The sequence below is a fragment of the Scyliorhinus canicula genome, chromosome 16 (assembly GCF_902713615.1).
Source record: "Scyliorhinus canicula chromosome 16, sScyCan1.1, whole genome shotgun sequence".
Classification (NCBI taxonomy): domain Eukaryota; kingdom Metazoa; phylum Chordata; class Chondrichthyes; order Carcharhiniformes; family Scyliorhinidae; genus Scyliorhinus; species Scyliorhinus canicula.
Window position 1 is genome coordinate 128,807,511 of NC_052161.1, and position 22,365 is coordinate 128,829,875.

General features: G+C 44.2%; 1 protein-coding gene across 4 annotated transcripts in view; it reads right to left on the reverse strand.

Annotated features, from left to right (window-relative positions):
- Positions 1-589: 589 nt before the first annotated feature.
- tp73 (tumor protein p73) overlaps positions 590-22,365 on the reverse strand; it is a 240,042-nt gene continuing 218,266 nt past the window's right edge. For 3 of the 4 annotated variants that reach the window (XM_038821910.1, XM_038821911.1, XM_038821913.1), the window contains 9 exons: positions 22,167-22,282; positions 18,783-18,892; positions 17,480-17,622; positions 16,604-16,692; positions 13,868-13,992; positions 12,611-12,756; positions 9,935-10,091; positions 9,070-9,163; positions 590-7,664 (listed from right to left, as the gene is read on the reverse strand). In XM_038821910.1, coding sequence (XP_038677838.1) covers positions 7,359-7,664; positions 9,070-9,163; positions 9,935-10,091; positions 12,611-12,756; positions 13,868-13,992; positions 16,604-16,692; positions 17,480-17,622; positions 18,783-18,892; positions 22,167-22,282 — 1,286 coding nt within the window. In that variant the 3' untranslated portion in view covers positions 590-7,358. The remainder of the gene's footprint in view (positions 7,665-9,069; positions 9,164-9,934; positions 10,092-12,610; positions 12,757-13,867; positions 13,993-16,603; positions 16,693-17,479; positions 17,623-18,782; positions 18,893-22,166; positions 22,283-22,365) is intronic. The other variant, XM_038821912.1, reaches the window with a different exon arrangement.

Below are 22,365 nucleotides of genomic sequence, written 5' to 3' on the forward strand. Positions count from 1 at the left end.
TATGCTAAATTAGCTGATGGTGTGTGAGTACATTGAGTCACATTGCTAGTACTGTACTTGCATTGATCTGTTGTAAACAGTCAAAAGAGAGGTTGGGCAGAATACCTAACGATACTATTTACTTAGGGTAAATATAAAGGGCACCCATTGGGGTGAGGTAGAGAAAGGCAGTAACCATTAATTAAACTGCACCCCAACATCGGTCATCACTTTTAGGATGGCAAATAAAATAAAGTTGCGCAGAATAAAATTCTTGTTTTGAAAATCAAGCTGCTGCAGAAGTGTATTTAACTGAAAGAGTTTGAAACTCCTCACAATGCTTCACACAACAGCCAAGACTTGGAATGACATCAGCCGTATCATTTCATATTCTATCCAGCACACACAAGCACAGCTGCTGTATCTGCAGATCATGTCCACTGATTTTTTGATTTTCATGGACAAATTTGTTGATCTCTTGATTAAAAATTAAGGAAAATCCATTGAATTCTATGGACTGAAAATGAAATCTGGCTTATTCACCCGAGAGATAGTTGCCTAGGAGAATTGTTTAATTTACGCAATTGAATAGAAATTCTGCAAAATAAACTGGGTACCAACACAGATGCAGGATCCATGTGCTTTATTGTGTTACAAAAACGTTTTGAAACATAATTTCAAAGGATACATTACAAATAATAAAAAAGTACACAGTTACAACTTGTTTAGAGTATAAGGTAACAATTAATACTGGCTTAAAAAGCATTAGTTGACATTGAAACAATTTTTTTCCTTTCTTTAATCTTAAATGTTTAAAGCAATAAAGTGCTTTAAATTGCTACTATTCAGAGGCGTAGGGTCACAAGTGCCCAAAAATGTAATTTTACATTGTGCACCAGTTTACGATTGAGAAAGAGCTCCTAGAACAGCGAGTTCACAATATAAAACTTGCAGACTTAAATTATTTCTGGGTTCTGAGTGCTGTGGAAATCTCGGTTTCGAAAATTCTAGAAATAAATTAGCAATGTTGACCATGGCAACCTCTGCACAAGCCACTGATTCATCAATTCTTTGTTGGACCACAGCTCCATGCTACCATTGTGCCTGGTACCTCACCCATTCTTCCTGTGAGGTTAGACAGTGAGTGACTAGCAGCCTCATTCCAAAACACCAAATGAGGCACCTGTTTAGAAAAGAATATAAACATGCGGGAACTCAACGAATCTCAATGGCATAGCCTTTTTGCTCAGTGGGTTGGGTGTGATTGGGCAGGACCTTCAAGAAGGAGCTGCTCCAGTTCTTGACCGGGACAGAGATCTCAGCACACACTGCCTAACATCAGCTAACTCAGTCAGTTTAGAATGAACTCCTAGAAAACACTCAGTCTATATTATCTCCTGGGCCAGTTTTGATAGCCTGAAGGGATCGGAGAGGAATTTTCACCCTGTTTTTGTTTGCCTCTCTGAGGGAATTACATGGCTTCAGGGAAAGTGAGGGGTGTTTAGTTATGATGCTCTGGCAGTGAGAGAAAGGTTGAATGTCCAGCTGGTCTTTTCATGTGTTGATTTTGTCCATTAACTCATTGATTACAGGCATATTACTAGTACTTAAAAGATATTATTTTAAATATTCATTGGGTATTTTGTTCTGTTTCAGAGCCCTCATAAATGGTTAACTCAATTCATAATTGCTTTGACAAAGAGTCATCCAGACTCGAAACGTTAGCTCCCTTCTCCACAGATTCAGACCTGCTGAGATTGTCCAGCATTTTCTGTTTTTGTTTCAGATTCCAACATCTGCAGTAATTTGCTTTTATTATATTATTCTCTGTAAGGACATTCATAAAAAGACGGATACCTGTAGGGCCTTAATAAAGCTTGCTAGTAACTTACACTTGACCTCAAGAGTTCATTCTAAATCTAGCGAGTTAGCTGATCTTAGTGTGAGTAGGAGCCCTACAAGTAGTCTTTACACCCTGGGATGAGCCAGGAGTGTCCATTTAGTCACACTGCTTGAAAATGCATGTATGTGACGGTTGGCTGAGACCAACACTGGCCTCGGCTGTGATACGCCTTGCAGCTGAATACACTGTTGACACATCTAATCTCACAAATAAAGAGTCTCCCCGTGAACTTAATAGTGTGAGTAGAACATGGGCCCCAAGTGGCATCACCTTCAGGAGAGGAGGGAAGAAAAATTGGTAAGAAATTGACTGATTTACAAAAGACAATTTACATTTACTTTCTTACCGTTAACACTATTTCTCTGATTCCTGTGCTATGAATCTTTCCCCAATTTAGAATTGAAGAGTTCAGCCATTTTGTTACATGCTAAATTGCCAGCTAGAAGATTTCCAAAAGGGGACTGAATGACCCTTTGGGGAAACACCTATGGCCAACACAGGTGAGTTCAGGCTAAGGACATCCGGAACGGTGAGTGGAATGCCCATTGTATTTCAGCACAATTCAACGCACGTGAATCTGGTGTCCTGCAATACCTGATCTCGTCTGTCAGCAGAAGGGTGAAGGGGCTGGAACAGAAACATTCTTTCCATTGTCAGTAGTGGCATGAACCTGTGTTTAATCACTGAATGCCACAATGCTTATCTGTGACCTCCAATGTAATAAATGTCACCGAATGTGGCATCATTTTGGAGAGATTTGTTTTGGACGGAGTGGGGGGCGGGGGGAGTTAATTCCTGAATCTCTGCTGTGCTAATTGTTGCTTTATGCTGTAGCAGATGCTGGCTTCTTAATTCTCTCAACATAACTCAAACATCTGACAGATTGACTAGCTCAGTCTGTTGTAGTGCAATGGCCAACACTTTTACAGAAATGGGTTACTAACTGTTCAAATAGTACGGGCAGAAATTTAACTGGACCCCATTTACCAGTGGGCCAAAAATAGTGCACAGAGGAATTTAAACTCATCAACAGCGATATGAGTTGCACATCAAACGAACCTGGTGATGTACTGAAAGAGAACACAAGTCCCTTAATTTGGAAAGAGAAGGAAAGCCAATCATCTCGTTCTCTGATGCACGGCCACCTTAACAAACTCGCAGTCTTACCTCATTAAGTCATGGGTAACATTCCAGGCACAATCTTTACAAAGAGCTTCTCTGGGTACCTATCGCAAGCATGTTCTATTTGAAAAAGGATTCCCTATTATTGTTGTCCATCTTCTCTCTTTTTAAATCCAGTGCTGTAGACCCTTCCCTGCCTGATGGGGTAGAGGGTTTCCAACTGTACAGAACTGTCCTGAGAGTATCCAAAAATTAAAAATGTATCTCCCAGGCACTGCTGTGAGCAACCTAAAATTATTGGGCATTAAAAAGAATGTTTCTAAAAAATGTTCTTTGAACACTTATATGTTTTTACTCTTTTGAGAAAGGGGGATATATATATATATTTACATTATTCACCTATAACATCAGGCAGGGCAGTTGGAGATGTGTTGAAACCTCCAGGAGTACATTCACCTAGAGTTGGTAACCCCCACCTTTGACAAAGATTAGTGCTCTGTTGTCAAGCCAATAATCCTATTTCTAGCCTCCAGTGCTCACAGAAGCCCAGAATATGAACCACGTCCTGTGCCAGTAGCTTGATTATAGTAGAAGACATTATACTCTGCACTCCACATTAGCTTTCATGTGTTATAACTGACCCAACCCAGGGACCTGCAAGCACAAGTGGACAGCTTCTGACCCAATCAGACCCCGGCCTGCTGTTCGCCTGTGTGGGCTGCACTGCCCAGGTTTCATGGAAATATCGTTTAAAAGTTGTAAAACCCAATGCCAAACAGTCTGAATTTTTATTTGAGAAACGTAAGCCAATTCGTCTCCATCTCCATACGTTACACTTGTGTCCAATGATGCAGAAGCATCAATCAGCTATTAAAAGGTTTTGAATGAATTTTAGATGGTAGGAAAAAGCAGAATTTGAGCCACGATGCTAGTCCTAATCACTATTTGTCCTCTCCTTCCCTCCCTCTCGGGCATTTATTTGGGCTACGCCATTCTGAAAATGGAGGGGGCTTGGAAATACATGGGATCTTTCCTAGCTCCCGAAAAAGCAAGATAAACTGATTGATGTTCATCGCCTTTCAGACATCGACTAACTGTGCACTTCCAGCACCTTTCAGTTATATTTTTAGATTCCAATCTTCGTTCTTTGTTTCATCTTCTTTCTGAAGACTCTTCCGGGGGCTCAGACTTTCCTACAACAGGTCGAAAGCAATAGCTGCTGGTTCTAGCTGGAATGCTGCAGTCCTGAAACTATAAAACCCAATTCTGCATCTTACACAGATGGTTAGAGGACCACTTTACGCATTGGATAATACAACAAAGGGGTAGAGAATTCCCTTGCCTGCAAGGTGTGCACACTGCACAATACATCAGAAAAGGAAAAAAAATGTACATAATACACATACACAGTTAAAAAAGGAACTCCTCGCTTTCAGAGGAACCTTGTGTAAAGTTTCACTGAAGAGCCAGCAGTTAAAGAATTGCAGTTAAAAAAAACGATCTAACATGCATCAAATTACCGGGAAATGAAAGGACCAGGAAAATGGGGCTGGAATGGAGGGGAAGGAAAGAGTCGGGTGCTGGTAGGTGGTTAGGAATCGGTCAAACAACACTGAGTCTTTTTCTCTGTTCTACAATGGCAATATTTAGACAAAGCAACCTTCCATTCCATTCTCCAAATACACCTTTATCTTACATCGTTACAAATCACAGTATCCTCTTGTATGTATAAAATTACAATTCCCAGTATTTCCAAGTCAGTTTCAGGCAGTGATTCCCTCTGCCATCCTTACACATCACGCAACTATGCAGTCTATCCATAGAGTGCACTAGAGAGCTATCATTAACTGGTATCGATACTGTCTCTCCCACGTTTGCCATTCAGTGGGTGCTGTCCTTTTGAGCTTACAATATCCTTCAATCAAAGGAAAACTTTGAGGGTGGAGAAGATTTAGCCATGCAACGAATAGCTAATTATCCAGGGGATTCAAATGAATGCTTTGGGGTGTTACAAAACCTTTGTCATTTATTCTAAATGATAGCAAATATAACAGTGAATGATGTAATGGAATAAGAGTGTGTGTGTAGGGGTGATCAGAATTGAGGATAAGATGGAGCATTGCTGTTTGTGTTTCTTCAGTACACACTGAAGTTCCCAGTTAAATCGACATATAAACTGAAACTGGGTAGCCCTTGTGGTGACTTATAAAAGACAACCTTCACCTTCCTCTCTAAGCAACAACACATATTTATACCAGTACATGACGTAATAGAGCATCCCGAAGGACCTTACTAAACACTGAGCCCGGGCATTAGAGAAGCGTTCTGGAGGCAACTGAAGACCTGTCCAAAGAAACATATTTCAGGGAAAGGCATTCTGGTTTTGGATGAAATTTCAAAGTCCAGAGACATAATGGTTAACGGGTAAGGCTTTTGGGAATAACAAGCTGACTAGCTTGCTGAGAGCAAGGGTCATAGATAATCAGGATTTAACATGGGATAGAATGCAGATGGCGGTGGTCTGGAATTTGTATAGGGTGGTGCTTGCTGGCTTTCGAAGGGGACCTGGGAAAGCCAACGGTGAAGGGATGATTGTCATGAATGAGGAGTTAAGCAACATAAGGAAAGGCTGCATCACGCAGAGGGAAATAGGTCCTGTTGCAGAACCTAAAGGTGAGTTCAGGGTACAACAAAAAACAGCGAAGTAGAAATTCCTCTTGGGCCGTAGCACCTGTCTTACCGTCTGCCCAATTTACCATTCTAATTACATTTTTAGCAGTGGGTTGAGTCAAAAGTTAACTTGGTGAGTTCAGCTTAGCTCATTCCTGGGCAGGGAGGTCAGCAGCAAGGGCATAGGATGACTTTCAGCACCCCCCACCACCACTGCCGGATCTCCCAGTCAGGCACTGGGTGCCTTTGAGCAAGGGACGGCTCTGGGAACCCGCACATAAGGGCACGCTTGTCATGCTCCCTGTATGGCCAGCCCCCTGCCCACAGGTTAGTACCAGCGACAGAGGGATGAGGCCCTTCAGTAAAATTGGACACTTAAAAACCTCCAATAGCGACGGAGTGGGAAGGCCATCTATGGGCCTTCCCACCACGGACCTCATAAGGGTGGAGGTGAGAAGGCAGCTTGGTCCCCTCCACCACCCTCCTGCCCAATTAAATACTCCCTCACCACCAAGTTTGTCATAAGGGAGGGCACAAGATTCACCCCAATAGGTGTATTTTGGCAAAAGGAAGCACAGAAAATACTTGAGAAATATTGAACTCTTTGGAACATAATTAAAGGGGTGTCTTATATTCCAATTTTTAATTCCACAACGTTAATCTGTCTTCTCTCTTAATCAATGCTACTGGTGCTGCTGTATGTATCCAACATTTTCTGTTTTATTTCATCTTTCCTAGTTTTGTTTTAATTCCCAAAGTTGTTAGGATACTGCCCTAATCTAGTGAGCCATCAAACCTATCCCTCCCCTCTTGGGACACAGACGTCACTTGGTTTTAACAGTAAATATGTGCTATTCCCCACACCTCCCACTTCTATCCTTGCTCCTACTGCACCACCCCAAGGTATTTCCAAGAAAATGTCCATATGCATAAAGAAAACAAATGAGGAAGGGAGAACTGTACTGTGGCTAACACTTTCTGTTCCCACTGATGAATATTTCAATACACATTTTGTTCACATAATCAAACATTTTCTTTTAACATCAGGAGGAAAAACATTCTCAACTGTGGAAGTCTACAAGTATATAAATAAAATGAGTCGCAAACCCACCCTCTCCTGCAGTCTCTACAGTGAGTTGACAAACCTTGATTGATCAGAAATATTTTTGCCAGTCCAGCAGAAAGTCAGTGAGAGACACACACAAGAGATGGACAGAAGATAAGAATGGAGGCTGGAGGAATGTGATGGATGCTGTGCTTTGATTGCGCAAGAAGCTCCATAGACCCGTATTCATGGCTTGATGGTCTGCCGCAAGTGTGGGGTGGTGACTGGGGAGTGGGGGGAACATGGCACTTCTGGAGATCTACCGTCTTGATTGGAAATGCTGATTTGGAGGCATAGGGCAAGGAAAGAAGAAAAATCCATAGCATTCAGATTAGCTACAACAACCGGTGATGAGGTGTCCCCATGACCCAGGTTTGATTGCTATCCAACCCCCTTTGTTTTGCAAAGAAAGTATTCAATGTGCCTGGGTATGAATCCACCAGGGACAATGTTTGTAGCACTACAGCAGGTATGGTCAGTTAGAGTATTAACTCCAATCTCTCTCAGCTTATTTTACAATAGTCAGTGCTTTCAGCAAGATGAAAAACTGCAGGGTTTCTGCTTTTCCCTTTTCTGTCCTTAATTTAGCTCACTCTCGGTAAACTCCTCTTTGATTGGCTGTTTCCGCGTCTTGCAGTCGGGTACGTCGAAACCAAAGTCTCCCCAATCGTCCCCCCGGTTGGGAATGGTGATGGTGTGGCGGACCCGGAAGTGAACAGCCTCCATCACCCGCTGACGCTGCAGCTCCCCACTGATCGTGCCGGTGTTGTTGTTGTTTGACCTGATCAGTTGCTGCGAGCTATAGTCATGCCCCTGTTTGAACTCCTGAAGCCCTCTCCAAATCAGAAGACGGTACTGTTCTGGAATCTTTAATGCTCCCAGATCCTAATGAGGAAGAGAAGGGCAATGATAAATGATTGAGTAACAGAGTGCACCAGCTTTTTTATTTTGAAATTCATTCTTGGGATGTGGACATCATTTACTGCCCATCCTAATTATACTAAGAAGGTGGTAACAAGCTTTCATACATCTGAGAGTAACCTAGCAAGGCAAATAGTGACTCCTGCTGGAAAGTGCTTGAGAGTGGATATTGGGTCAGGACTGGATCAGGCTTAGTGATTCCCCCATGGTTGGATGCCTCCCAGCATTCACTGTCTGAGTCCACGCATGAAGAATGGCCACTTGAGCAACCTACCAGAAGGTAGATGGCACCCAAGGACATCCATGGACCTGTACCCTAGTAAGTGGCATTGCTAGTGATGGACTGGCTTCCCTAGAAGGGTTTCTTCTCGGAACTAATGGAACAGGCAGCACCAGGGAAGGGGTTGGGGTGGTAATTCAATGATTAGGCAATTTTCACAGGAGCAGCCAGGTTATCTCCCAAATTCCCATATGATACGTCCGCCCCTGGCAACACAGTCAGAAAGGAGGGGGGAAATTGGGACATATATTTAAAAAAAAAACAAGAATCCATTAGGAAGGAAAGAAAGTGAAGCATTTACAGGATGAGGCATCAGAAGTTATTCTGATCTCTCTTGAACTCTCCAATGGTTTTGTTAGTGAACACTGTGTCATTGAGCAATAAAAACCAGAAAGCCAATCCATGCTTTATTAGCTGGCAGTTGTGATGCTCGAATTGGCCTCAATGCCTGAAGGCCCTGGAGAGGAAAGAGCATCAGGTGGCATTCCTGCTTCTGATCGCAATCCAGTGCTCCCGGCTGGATTGCGTTGGCATCAGGCAAGGACTGGATCAGTTTAGACTGAAGCGAAAAATGTAATTCGGACAAATGAGGCAAAAACCAGCACCTCCATTGAAGGAGGGATGGGGAAAAGTGTACTTAGAGGAGCAATGAAAAATGATTAGATTAATAGGATGAAGGAATGAGGACAAGCTTTCACTTGCAAGTATTTCACTTGCAAAATACTCATTTGTCTTTAATAAAAGGATCAGCACCTCATTCTTCAGTGTAGCTGGGTCTGCATGGTGTTACATTGACAGGTTCCTGACCTTGCCTGGCTTACCAGGAAGCGGTTCCAGGGAGAGACGTGTCGCCTATTGAGGGCTCTCCCCTTCCCTGGGTTGGGAATCCTCCACCTCCTAAGTGCTTCACTAAACTGGTGTGGGTAGGATCAAGAACTCTGAGGCATGTGAAATTCTGGATTCAAACTGGTATCCCACCAACCCATGGGCCACTCTTGCGCATCATGTACTGTACGACTTTTCAGAAAAGAAGGGAGCCAGCTGTCGTTACCTCCATTCATAAACCACCTAAGTATTTGTAAACAGTACCTCCAAGGAAAGGTTCTGCAAGTGGTACATAGTCTGCAGCCCTTGTGAGGTGAAATATTCCAGACAGTTAGGACAACCCAGACCTGTTAAAAAACTATGAAAGAAAATTCAATAAATACATCGAATGAGGCTGACTACAAAACATCATTCTGGGCTGACCAGAAAATATTACAGGTTGACTGACCAGAAAATGTAACAGGTTTATTGAGCTAAATGGATGGGGCAACTTGGAAAACATCATCTACCCAACTAATACGTGCATTTGTTAATTTCACTAACCTAACCTCCCCTCTTCCTTCTTTTTAAAAAAAAAGTTGACTCGGACATTGGCACAGCTGCCAGCCATCTTCTGATGCCTCCCTCTTCCAACATGATTCTGATTAACTTTTGAACCTTAACAGTGAATGTTGGCAGGCTTGGCTGTGAGAGGCATTGCAGTCAAGACTGATCCTGTCCTCACCCACCACCCGCAGTGCTCACTTTCCAGCAGGGGTTGCTGAGTTGTGAGGAGGAGGGAGAGCCCGAATAAATATCTCGCTTTGCTGATCCAGAGGCACCGAAGTCAACTGTGACCCCATTACTACTACTAGGTGGCTGGAATCAGCTAAAAGCAGAGATCGAGGATTGTGCCATGGAGCCTTTACCGGCTCAGCGATTCATTGGCTGACCATGACGCGCCATTAGCAAAGATATGTCTAGCTTTCCAAGTCAAAAATTGAATAGCAAGTTACATTTGCATCATTAATCGAGATAGGTAACTTGAAGTTACACAACATTAATTATATGATACACAATTTAGGAAAGAATCACCCAAAGCTGACCTTCCGAAGGAGGGATATGTTGTGTAAAAGAGAAGCCAGCTTACCTGACCAGTGCTGGGTCTGCAGTATACGGTGGGGGTGGTGTACAGTGTGAAGTTGGCCCCATGCCTGCTGACTGTGAGGAATTTCCTCCATTCATATTGCCATTGGTTGGTATATGGTGATGGTGATGATGGTGGTGGTTGTTCATTATAGTTGGGCCTGCAAGAGAAAACACAATTTTAACAATGTGAGGACAATGTCCCTCCGTTTTGATGCTCATTTCCTCTAGTCTTTAGTCTGTTTATTGGCGGTTAATGAAATGTTTGCCATGCTTGCTTCAACTTGTTGTTGCAAAAGTTTATTTCTTACAGGAATAATTTGCTGTCCATTCTGAACATAGGTGTAGAAAATATTGCTCATATTTAACAAAAATACCCAAATATACTTGAGGAGTAAAGTTTAGAGGTGATTCTATGACCATGAGAGAGGAAGGAAGAGCCAGGTTTGCAGGTAGCATACCGCAGGGATTCCTGAGCATTGAACTGCTATTTCCTGACATGAGCTCTCCCTGAATGCTCTTCCACATGGGAAGCACCGGATTGAGGAATCACTCTACAACAACGCAAAAGCAAAATACTACGGATGCTGGAAATCTGATGAAAAGTCATCTCGATCTGAAACGTCAATTCTCTTTCTCTCCATAATCGCTGAGCTTTTCCAGCAACAGACGAGATAGCACCATTTGCAATCTCAGATAGCATAGGGACCAGGAATGGAAGTTAAGTCATCAGGTAGTTTCTGGGCAGGGTCAAGAGAGTAAGAGGTGAACTCAAGTAGCAAATAAGTTACGAGTGCACGAGGGCAATAGAAGGGAAGAAAGAAGTGAGATTGGGGATAGGGCTGTAAGGAGCCTGCCAGATTGGTCAGAGGGGGCAGGGAAGCAGGAGAACCTCCTCGTGAACCTACTTCTGGGCCTGGTCAAACTTGCCAACAACAGGTCCAGACAGCAGGTGATTGAGGGGGTCATCCGAATCGACTATCTGCCCCCTGCCCCTCTACCGTGGCTACATGTGCGGCCGGGTATCCCTGACGAGGGAACACATGGGAGTTCACCATCGAGACCTTCCATCCCAGTGGGCACCACGGGGACTAGTGCATTTTCGGCCCACTTAATCACATTTTGGTTTGAAGCTTTAAGGTTCTGAGATACCCTCAATTACGACACAGGAGAGAATATATGTAATTCAAAGGCTTTAATCATCAGAGAACTGAACAGCAGCCGAGAAGTGTGCTCATCACATGCTGCCTGAGTGAGCCTCATCTTATATACCGATTCCTGGGGGCGGAGCCAGAGGAGGAGTCCCCCAGGGTTCCAAGCCCGGTCTGAAAGGGCCAATCTATTAAAGGTAAGGTACCGTTACAGCAGCTACTGATACCATTAATCACAGGTTCATTTGTTTTTTTATAAATTTTATACAGTACCAATTCTTTTTTTCCCCCCAAATTAAGGGGCAATTTAGCGTGGCCAACCCACTACCCTGCACAGCTTTTGGGTTGTGGGGGCAAAACCCATGCAGACACGGGGAGAATGTGCAAACTCCACATGGACAGTGACCCGGGACCGGGATCAAACCCCGGTGCTCAGCGCCGTGAGGCAGCAGTGCTAGCCACTGCGCAACCGTGCCACACTTAAGTTTAATTTGTGATTTGTTTTTGTTTAAGACAGTACCCCTTTAAGAGGCTGTCCATTGAATTTGTCCCTCAGTTTGTTTGATTTAGTTTACTTGGTTACTTAACCTCCCTAAAAATAGGGTATAGATTGGTGGGCAAGGGAATGCAGTGGGTGGTCTTTCAATCTTAATGACAAAATTCCATGAATTCCTAGCATTTGTTATTGATGGGGAGGGTGGAACGGGTAGGGCTAGAGGCTGAAGGAGCAGAGAAAAAATGGTCAGGTGTTACCACTCCTCTCCAAGATGATCCTGGAGTAGAGGCAGTTTTGGCCGAGCAGCATGATAGTGTTTGATATACAAGCCAGATCCAGTGAGGAATGGCTAAATCGGTTTGAACATAGAATATACAATGCAGGAGGCCATTCAGCCCATCGAGTCTGCACCGACCTACTTAAGCCCTCACTTCCACCCTATCCCCGTAACCCAATAACCCCTCCTAACCTTTTGTTTGGTCACTAAGGGCAATTTATCATAGCCAATGCACCTAACCTGCATGTCTTTGGACTGTGGGAGGAAACCGGAGCACCCGGAGAAAACCCACGGAGACATGAGGAGAACGTGCAGACTCCGCACAGACAGTGACCCAGCGGGGAATCGAACCTGCGACCCTGGCGCTGTGAAGCCACAGTGCTATTCACTGTGCTACCCATGCATCAGTTGAGTTCTAGTCTGCTTCCCTTGGACCTGAAGGAATGAAAGTGGGAACACCAGAGGGAATATGGGAGGGAGTGTTTTTAACAGGGCATGAAAGCATCAAAAGGAGGCAGTGTCTCAATACAATGAGCAAAAATGTGATTGCAAAAAGATACATTTTAGACAATGTAGCTGGGTCTGATGTGCAGAGGTTGGATTGCAGCCTGTTGTCGGGGTAACACAGGGCAAGCTCTAGGAGAAAAGGAAAGATATTCTATTCCCAAGTAATGCTGATCCTCAAGGTTGACAAGTGTGAGCATGCACAAACGAGATGCAAAAATCCAGATACCCACAATGCCTGTGCTTAATTACCCATGTGTCCAAGGTTGGTTGAGGTACTCGGGCTGTGCTGGGAAGGCTGTCCCACCAGTTGGTTGACAGAGGGCAGTTTGTTCATCATGTTGGGTATCTTGTTTGTGGGCGGTACCACGGTCCCATAGGAAGATGAAGCTTGCTGTCTGCTCAAAACGACAACACAAAATAATTGTCAATCATTTAAAGATTTGGAAAGAAAATTCATCCTACGTGTTACACAAAGAGAGAAACTTCCCTTGACTTATTACAGGAATGCTTGGAAAAGCTACACAAAAGGAACTGGTATGGTACTGTACTGAGCTACCCAGAACGGGAAGGCTAACGGTTAAGTTCTTCAGGTTGTGCTGAGCTAGTTTACTCTCAACAACCCAGAACTAGTGAGAGATACAAAGCCTGCTAAAGTTACCAGTTCTGAAGGCAACCCATGGTGCCCAATAGGAAGCAAGTGTGGGAAAATATCAGGTGAGGCCAGGGTTAGGGCTTGGTTATAACACCCTCTACAGTCGAATAGCTTGCAAACACTCACTGTTGAAGAATGGGCAATCTGGCAACATACTACAGGGCTGAGTGCGCTTCTGGAACAACAACTCAGAAAGAGCCAGTCCTGGAATGAAAGGAGGAAATTATGGGCAGTAATTTGCTCTCATGTTGCTAGTGTAACTTGGTTCAATGTGCAACATGTAAACGTGCCCTTTCTCTTTTTTTTTAAATAAAGAGTATCCAATTCTTTTTTTTCCAATTAAGGGGCAATTTAACGTGGCCAATCCACCTACTCTGCACAGACACGGAGAGAATGTGCAAAGTCCACATGGATCCCAGAGCTGGTATCGAACCCGGGACCTCGGCGTACTGAGGCAGCAAGTCTAACCACCACCACCTTAAACGTGCCCTTTCTCATCCTTAACTGTTCCAATAGTTCAGTTTGGGTTTGGCTATTGTGCAATTATTGACAGAAATGTGGGAGAGTTATCCTGCGAGTAACACCATCAAGCTTTTCACAATCCAGTGTTTTTTTTGGTTCTGGGTGAGAATAAAAAAATAACTAGCAGTCTTGCGTCACAACAGGAATGGGTTCTGTCACCTGGACTTGGAAATTGGGCAGGATTCTGTCTCTTGCTGATGTTTATTCCTCATTGAAAGAGACTGTAGGGTGATGAGGTATTTGAACTTAAAAATGAAGGAGGTTGGGGGCTGTTGGGGAATTTTAGAAAGAAGCAACAACAGTAAGAGGATGTTAGGCGTCTAGATACTGACTGGCGCTGTAGTAGTTGCTGTTGTTGCTGCCGGTAGGAGTCGATTAGCTGCTGAGGTACCAATTCCATCAGCTCCAGGCTCTCCTTGATCTTCATGAGGATTTCAAAATTCTCTCGTCCTCGTACCTGCGGGGAAATATTGAAACCATTACATTCGTTTCTATTGTACCTCTTACGATAATAATAAATAGGACGTTAAGAAGTGAGAACTTTGGCTGACCCTCTATAGCCCAGGGCAAATTGTGGCATCCCAATTGCTGCTAAATGCAACATCAACTAACTCAGTCTAGAGTTCAGGGATTGAAACTGCAACTTTTCTGGTTTAGTTTCATCAAAAGAGCTAAAGAAACTGGTTAGTGTAATTCATTCCATTGAAGAGAAGCGACAGGAGAACTGCCAGTTTTTGGAATCTATTGTATATTGACTCAATTTAATGTGGTTTGAAATACTAAGAACAAGATTTTGGTCCTGGCCCAACGTTATAGAATGTGAATTTTTGCCATCCAGCTCCAAGAGCAGAAACATACCATAGTAAACAGTCACAATGGGACTATGGCATTCCCAAGGCAGTGGGCATGTGATTTACTCTGAATGCTTTTCCATGACAAAGTCACACCTCTCATCCCTAGTAACAGTTCTGGGCTCATTGCACAAATACTTTTTGTACTGGCACACTAATTATCACTTAACAGCCAATCTCAAATCAGTGAAGCCTCGAGGATGGTACCTGTGCAAAATTGAAATACTATACTGATATGATTCGGCTGCTCTTCTGAGGTTGATGTTTGAGGCATGTTGTTGCAGCAGAGTCCAAATAGGATTATTTTGCAACAAATCTGAGCTATACCTGACTTGAGAAAGCTTGATGCTGACTCTGGACATACAAATTAAAAATTGTACCTTTGCTCAACACTTGGGTGTCAGCTGTTACTCAGTGGGTAGCAACATTCTTGTCTCTGGCTCACACAGTAATGGATTCAAGTCCCATAAAGGGAGCTTGAGCATTAAATCAAGGCTGGTGTTCCCAATGCAGTACCAGCAGAGTGCTGCATTGCACAGGTCGATGTCTCAATGTTCAGGTGAGCTGTTAAATTGAGGCTGTATCTATCCTGACGGGAGGATATAAAAGATCTTAAGACACAAAGCGTAGGGAGTTTCCCCGATTGTCCGGGCTGATATTTATCCCTTTACCACCATCACTAAATTAGATTTTCTGGCCATTATCCACATTGCTGTATGGGATCTTGCTGTGTGCTCATCAGTTGAATATTTTCCTACATCGCAACAGTTCTTCAAAAGTACTTCATTGATTGAGATGTGTTTGGTGATGAACAGCATTCTATAAATGCAAGTCTTTCTTTTGACTAACATTTTTCACTTTGGTTAACATAGCTGTTCATTAAAAATACATACATTTTAATGTTGGGGTCCGGGGTTGCAGAAAGCGAACAGTCCCATTGCCCAATAGCAACAATGCTGATCGTGAAAATGGGTGCCTTTTCTTTACTGCTGTTCAACCCATTTTTGGGAGCAGGGCATTGAGCTACGTTCTACTCTCTGGACCCCCATACCGCACTGATTCTCCCCCTTTCAACCACCTTTAGCAGCTATTTCTTTGGCTAAGATTTCAGTGGTGGCACAGTGGTTAGCACTGCTGCCTCACAGATCCAGGGACCCGGGTTTGATTCCAACCGCAGATGATTTTGTGGAGTTTGCACTTTAGGGATTCGAATCTCTCTCCTCTTAGCCCAATATTCAATTTCTCTGCTCCAGTTTTTGAAGTGCCTTCAATTATTTTGTTACGTTAAGGATGCTGTAAAAATACAAGCTGGTGTTGGTCAGTGCAAATAAATGGACAAGCAAAAGTGTAAAAGATTCACCTCAATAAGTTCTGGCTGATTAGAGGAGCAACCATTAACCACAGTGCTGTTCTAATGGGAGTTGGAATAATTGGCCAGACTTGTCGTTATTGGTGATCACTGCCAGAAAGTGTGCATATGTAGATGGTGGACGAGAACAGGATTGTATTAATTAGTTTTTTTTTTTAATTCATTCATTTCTTCGCTTGGGAAGATGGTGGTGAGCTGCCTTCTTGAACCACTGCAGGCCCTGAGGTATAGGCCCACCAACCGTGCTGTTAGAGAGGGAGTTCCAGGATTTTGACCCAGCGACATTGAAGAAACAGTGATATATTTCCAAGTCAGGATGGAGGGGAACTTCCAGGTGGTTGTGTTCACATTTGTCTGCCGCCCTTCGTGGACTGGGAAGGTGCTGTCTGAGGAACGTTGGTGAGTTCTGCCAAATGTTCCTGCCTAGGGTCACACAGGAAGAGTGGTCACCTGGGCAAAGCACCTGAGGAACTGCTTCCACCCTATCCTAATAAAAGCAAATTACTGCGGATGGTGGAATCTGAAACGAAAGAGAAAATGCTGGAAAATCTCAGCAGGTCTGGCAGCATCTGTAGGCAGAGAAAAGAGCTAACGTTTCGAGTCCGATAACTCTTTGTCAAAACCTATCCACCCTAATCTACACTGCAAGTGGAGCCTTGTCCCAGCAAATGCCATTTAACTATTTAACTTTGAGAGCATACTGTCATTGGCAATAGTAGACACTGGACAACATTCTCGAGAGGAGAATATTGGGGAGGGGAGAAAAAAAATAGAAAATCCGTATACCTTGGAGAAGACAACATGATGCTGAATGCTTTGATGGCTTAAGGAAAGGCAGGAATACTCACAGGTACATAGAAGAACTCCTCATCACCATGCCTCCTCTTTTTGATGCCTGCATTAGGCCCCTGAACTCCCTGTGGTGATTGTTTGAAGGCTGAAACACAAAGGACAAGGGCATCTAGTCACCTTTCATGCATGTGCGCTCATGATTTGTTTTCCTAAAAAAAAAAAAAATCGCATATCTAATCTTGTAAATTACTCCAGGCCAGATTGTGCAGCACACGGCCTATAATGAGTTTATATCACACAGCAGTTTGAAATTATTTTACATGTTTTTTTTGCAGTAATTTCAAATTTTGTTAAAATAAATAATGTACTGGTGACGTGCAGCCTTTGTGCACTAACTTGAGGCATCACAGCCATATAATTCCCATCTCTGCTGAGCTATGACCCTAGTTAATCCCTGTGTGTAGAGGCTATGCACCCTGATGTGGTGAGATAACCACTGTAGTTATGTGTACTGCAGTAGAGGGATGTATGCCTGTACCTGTAATACAGGTTCCTCCGGTCAGCCCCTGCCGGCTAGCTCCGCCCATAGGGAGCTTATGTATAAATGTATGAGAGCTGCTCAGACCCTTAGTCTACTGTTGCAGATGGAGGGACAACATCGTACAACAATAAAGCCTCTATTGTACTAGTCTCTCGGCTTTGAGTATAATTGTTAGCGCTATACCTGACAAGTAAACAGAGAAACCTGTCCGGATGGTCTGGACAATGAGAATTTTCACAGTGAGAACCAGGTTGGTCTCTTAGTCTTTGAAAGATGTGGAATGGAAGGCCGACGCAGAGGGCAGATGGCAGCATCAGCAGATGCCATACCGCCTAATGCCATACCACCTAACCCCGCCCACCTTGCCTATGGTCAGACCAGCAAAACTTACTGCGTTTGTTACCATTTCCATTTTTTGCTGCGCTCTCGTTGATAGCTTGCTGCTCACGGTAATGGTCCTCATCTGCTTTTCGATCTCTTCCTGGGCAGGCGCAGATTCGACCTTCAAACGACCGACGTCCAAGAACCTGACCGCTGAAGAAGACGACCAGGGCATTCATTTGGTGAGGGAATTACATGGGCATCACCAGGACCCATCAGACCCAATCCCTCCCAAATATCTACATCACACCTTTACTGTAGAAAAACCCAGGGCACATCACGGAGGAAAAATGGCAACGTTGTTGTATCTTTGTGGGAGGGTTTGAAGACGCGACTAAAAACTTTGGTTGAAGGATGTATTTGAGAAGGCTTTTAAATGTGGGAAGAGCGTTGAAATGTTTTGCCAGGTTGTTCCTAGGAGTAGGGAACACACAGAAGGACAGAGAGTGGAGGGGCGTGGAAAAGGAGGATTGAAGGACATAAATCGAGAGAGGTTGTTGTGGTGGATCAGGCCCAGGAGTAATTTAAAGGTAAAAGTTTTATCTGTGATCCCTTGTGGGACAGGAAACAATACTAGTCAGCAAGGATGGGAGTGAGAATGTAGACTGATGCAATCAGCGGAGCAGGATAGATTAGAGTAAATTCTAAATGTTGAGAAATGGGGGGGGGGGGGGGGGGGGGGGGGGGGGGGGGGGGGGTGTTATCCTGCTTCGACAGGCAACAGGATCTGGGGCTGGCTTTGTTAGCGGCAGCCAATTAAGTGGCTACCACTGGGGCTACCATCCTATTAAGGACAGCAGACCACTAAGAGCAGGTGGCCCAATCAAATGGCCAGCAGCTCAACAGGGCCACAGCTGGGGTGGCCATTGCTGGGGCGACACCTGCAGAATGAGGGCTGTGCGCCCCGAAAGTCATTGAGGGGTCTGGGGACACTGCAGCTAGTACGCTAGACCTGTAGAGGGTAGGTCGGTGGGGCTTCCTGAGGGCTGTTGCCCGAGGAGAGGGCAGCCTCAACTACTGATAAAATGTCAGCAGAGGTGGAAAGAGGCCCTTAATGAGACACTAAAATGCCTCAGTAGTGTTCTAGGCAGGCAGCCTGTTTGCTACCTTCCCCATCACTGACAGAATGGCCCAGCGAGAGGCATTTTGCCCTCCTTCCTGCTTCCAAGCCTGTCCCCTACAAAAGCTGATAAAATCCAGCCCAGATACTCTGATTGGCATTTTGTCGCACTTGTGCCCTCTCTGAATGACTCAGTATCTTGGATTCAGGCAGCAGTGATTGTAATCTAACATCCTTCTAGCCAGTTACTCACTCTCTTGTTTCCAATGTGATGATGATGAGAATGGGCCGTCGATTCATTCCACCCACACAGCTACTGTTACACATGAAGTTGTACAGGATTGTAGTGAACTCTGTTCCTACCTGTTCAAAGCAGAAGAATCATCATTAAATCAATAAAGTAATAACCAACAAACAAATCAATACACATTTCAGTATAACTATATGTCAGACACCACTGTGAGTTCAAGGCCTAATTGTAACATTGAAAATGAGACTCATCTCACATCCCCATTAAAAATCTTTTCTACAAACAACCTCAAAGTTGTGAAACTCCTTGCCTTCTATTTCCTACAAGCTTGGTGTGACCCTACAATCTTCTCGTAAAAACAGATATACTTCGCAATGGCCCAATCCCGGAGTTTTTCAATGTGACAGTGAAAGGATGCTGCTGAAATCTATCTTCCTTTCAGGTGCTGACCTACCATTGATGCAACATGTGTTTTCTATCCTTATGGCTATATGCGGGGGCTATTTTGCACCCGTGTCCGCCATCAGTGAGAACTGTGACGCTGGCACCAAATCTCGAGAATCGGGAAATGAGATTCTCACCGGTGAGATCTCATTTCCTGATTTTCCCCGCCTCTTGGCAAGAACCTCATTTAAATACTTTTACATACATTTAAATATCATTAACAAGCCCCACCCCCGCCCTCTCACTGAATATTGAAATCTGATCAGCTATTTAAAAACATGGATCTGTCGAGTGGATCCCCCAGGGGAGGGGGGAGGGGAGAGAGGGTCATAGAGAGGGTCATGGCTGGGAAGTACCCTGGCACTGCCTCTAGCACAGGTTGGCACTGTCAGCTCAGCAGTGCCAAATTGGCTGCAGGTCACAACCCAGGCTTGGGTGAGAATAACGTAGGCCTGAAGGTGAGCTCAAAGTTATATGTACATTGATGATGACAAAGCACGCAATGACACCTTCATGCAAAAGTGTTTACATATACTCCAAATACCAGTACAAAAAAATTTACGATACACCACAGAAAGACATGGGCCGGTTTAGCTCAGTGGGCTGGTTTGTAATGCAGCGCAGGTTCAATTCCCGTACCAGCTTACCCGAACAGGCGCCATAATGTGGCAACTAGGCGCTTTTCACAGTAACTTCATACTTGTGACAATAAAGGATTATTATTACGAAGACATTTTGGCAGACCAAAATAACACAACTAATCAAACACAAAACAAGCGCTTCGCCAGTATGGCTTTACACGTACGAGCTACTATCTCAGGTCCAACTGTAAAAGCAGCTTTTTTTCACCAACCAGAACAACACTCTCTCTACACACGGAAGAGTTCAACACATATTTAAAAATATATATATGATAAATGTTTCAATACCATATACCATTATAATTATGTGCAAATTAACAATCCGGATTTAGGATACACAGCAAACACAGAATATAATGGCCCCATAAGTTGACAAAATACTTTCTAAAATACCAACGACCATGGGATCTCCCAAACACGGAGAACGACACATGTGCAGCTTTTGGACCAACAAGACGGAAAACAAAAACCGAACAAAACTTACTAGTGGCAACAGTAAGGTGCAGTGTATAGATTCATAGATTCATAGAATTTACAGTGCAGAAGGAGGCCATTCGGCCCATCGAGTCTGCACCGGCTCTTGGAAAGAGCACCCTACCCAAGGTCAACACCTCCACCCTATCCCCATAACCCAGTAACCCTACCCAACACTAAGGACAATTTTGGACACTAAGGGCAATTTAGCATGGCCAATCCACCTAACCTGCACATCCCTGGACCGTGGGAGGAAACCGGAGCACCCGGAGGAAACCCACGCACACACGGGGAGGATATGCAGACTCCGCACAGACAGCGACCCAAGCAGGAATCGAACCCGGGACCCCGGAGCCGCGAAGCGATTGTGCTATCCACAATGCTACCGTGCTGATAGATAAAGCTTGGTTCAGCATTCATGTGAAGACTGACCTTGCGTATGTGTTGCATGCATACGAGTGTGTGCGGGTTTTTAAAAGCACGGCAGAAGGCCGGTGACGGGGCTCTCCATCACACAATGCCAACCTGTGCAGGGGGCAATGCCAGGGAAGACCCTTTGGGAAGCCCCATTTGGAGGGGGGGGGGGGGGTTGCATTACGTTTGTTGGGTGGAGGGGGAAAAAGATCCCCGACCTGATGCTTGTGGCGGGGTGGATGAGGAGAGCCCCAATGTTTGTGGGTCTCCCGGATCTGATTTTTTGTTTGGTTGGGGGGGGGGGGGGGGATTTCACTGTCTCTTTTTTCATAGTAAGAAGTCTTACAACACCAGGTTAAAGTCCAACAGGTCCAACATTGGACTTTAACCTGGCGCTGTAAGACTTCTTACAGTGCTCACCCCAGTCCAACGCCGACATCTCCGTATCTTTTTTCATTGCGGCTCAAGATCTGGACTAAAAACCTGGCTGTGCAATTGGAGAGTTACAAGCCGGCTTTCAGTCAGACCCTGACACTCTGGAAAAAATATAGGAAAATTCCACACTCTAAACTGGCAGCTTTGACTCAGTATATAATGTGCAAGATTTAACATCGCAACATACACTACACATATTACTCACAACTAAACGAACTGTTGGAATTTAACTAGTATCGCAATGTCTCAGAGTTGAAATTCTTGTTTTATCCAGCAAAATTTGCTTATATAACCATTTTCTAAAATTAAGCAATGACAAAAATAATAAATGTTTAGGGTGGGATTTTACCACCACCCCCCCCCCCCCCCCCCCCCCCCCCCAACGCTGATCTTCTGGTCCCACCAAAATCAATGAACTTTTGAACGCTTGCTGCATTTTCAGGCCCCGCCCCAACGGTGCTGTAAAATTCTACCCTAGTTTCCAACAATAACCAGTCCATGTCTGACACTAGGTGTCAGTATAACCTCAGCAGTGTGCCATTTGAGGGACTTATTTGTAGAAAATATTGATTTGGATTCAGCTCATGTTAACTTTATTAATCTAAAACATAGTCATTTCTACAATACCATATCTCAGCATGGTTTTTCACACATTGTTGATCATTACAGTTCAACTATTAAACTGCAACAGAACAGTAACTGCAAAGTATAACTAACTGATGAACCCGATCCATGTGTGTCTTCTATTTGAATTATTCTGCAAAGTATTAAAAAACATCAACTCTGTGGTGCTTCTGATTCATGGGTCCATTGCACTTGTGAACAAATTTCAGAGTGCAATGATCTCAGGGATAAGCCGGACCACTTTATTTATGGACACTGGACAGAAACATCCTGCCTGGATTAATGGACGATTCAATCTCTTGCTACCTTGCTCGGAGACAAAAGCAAGAATTAAAGATGTATGGATGCAATGTACCTGTGGAGGCTCAAATGGCACCAAGACGCTCTGCCGTCCAGTGACGGCGTCATCAATGTACTGAGCAAGGTTGTTTCCTTCCACTCTGATCAGGTGACTCGCTGGAGCAGACTGGCCTGAAAGGACGACAAGTGTCACAAATGCTGTCAAGTGCGATCAGGGCAAAGCTGAATATTGATGGTCCATAGAACATAGAACA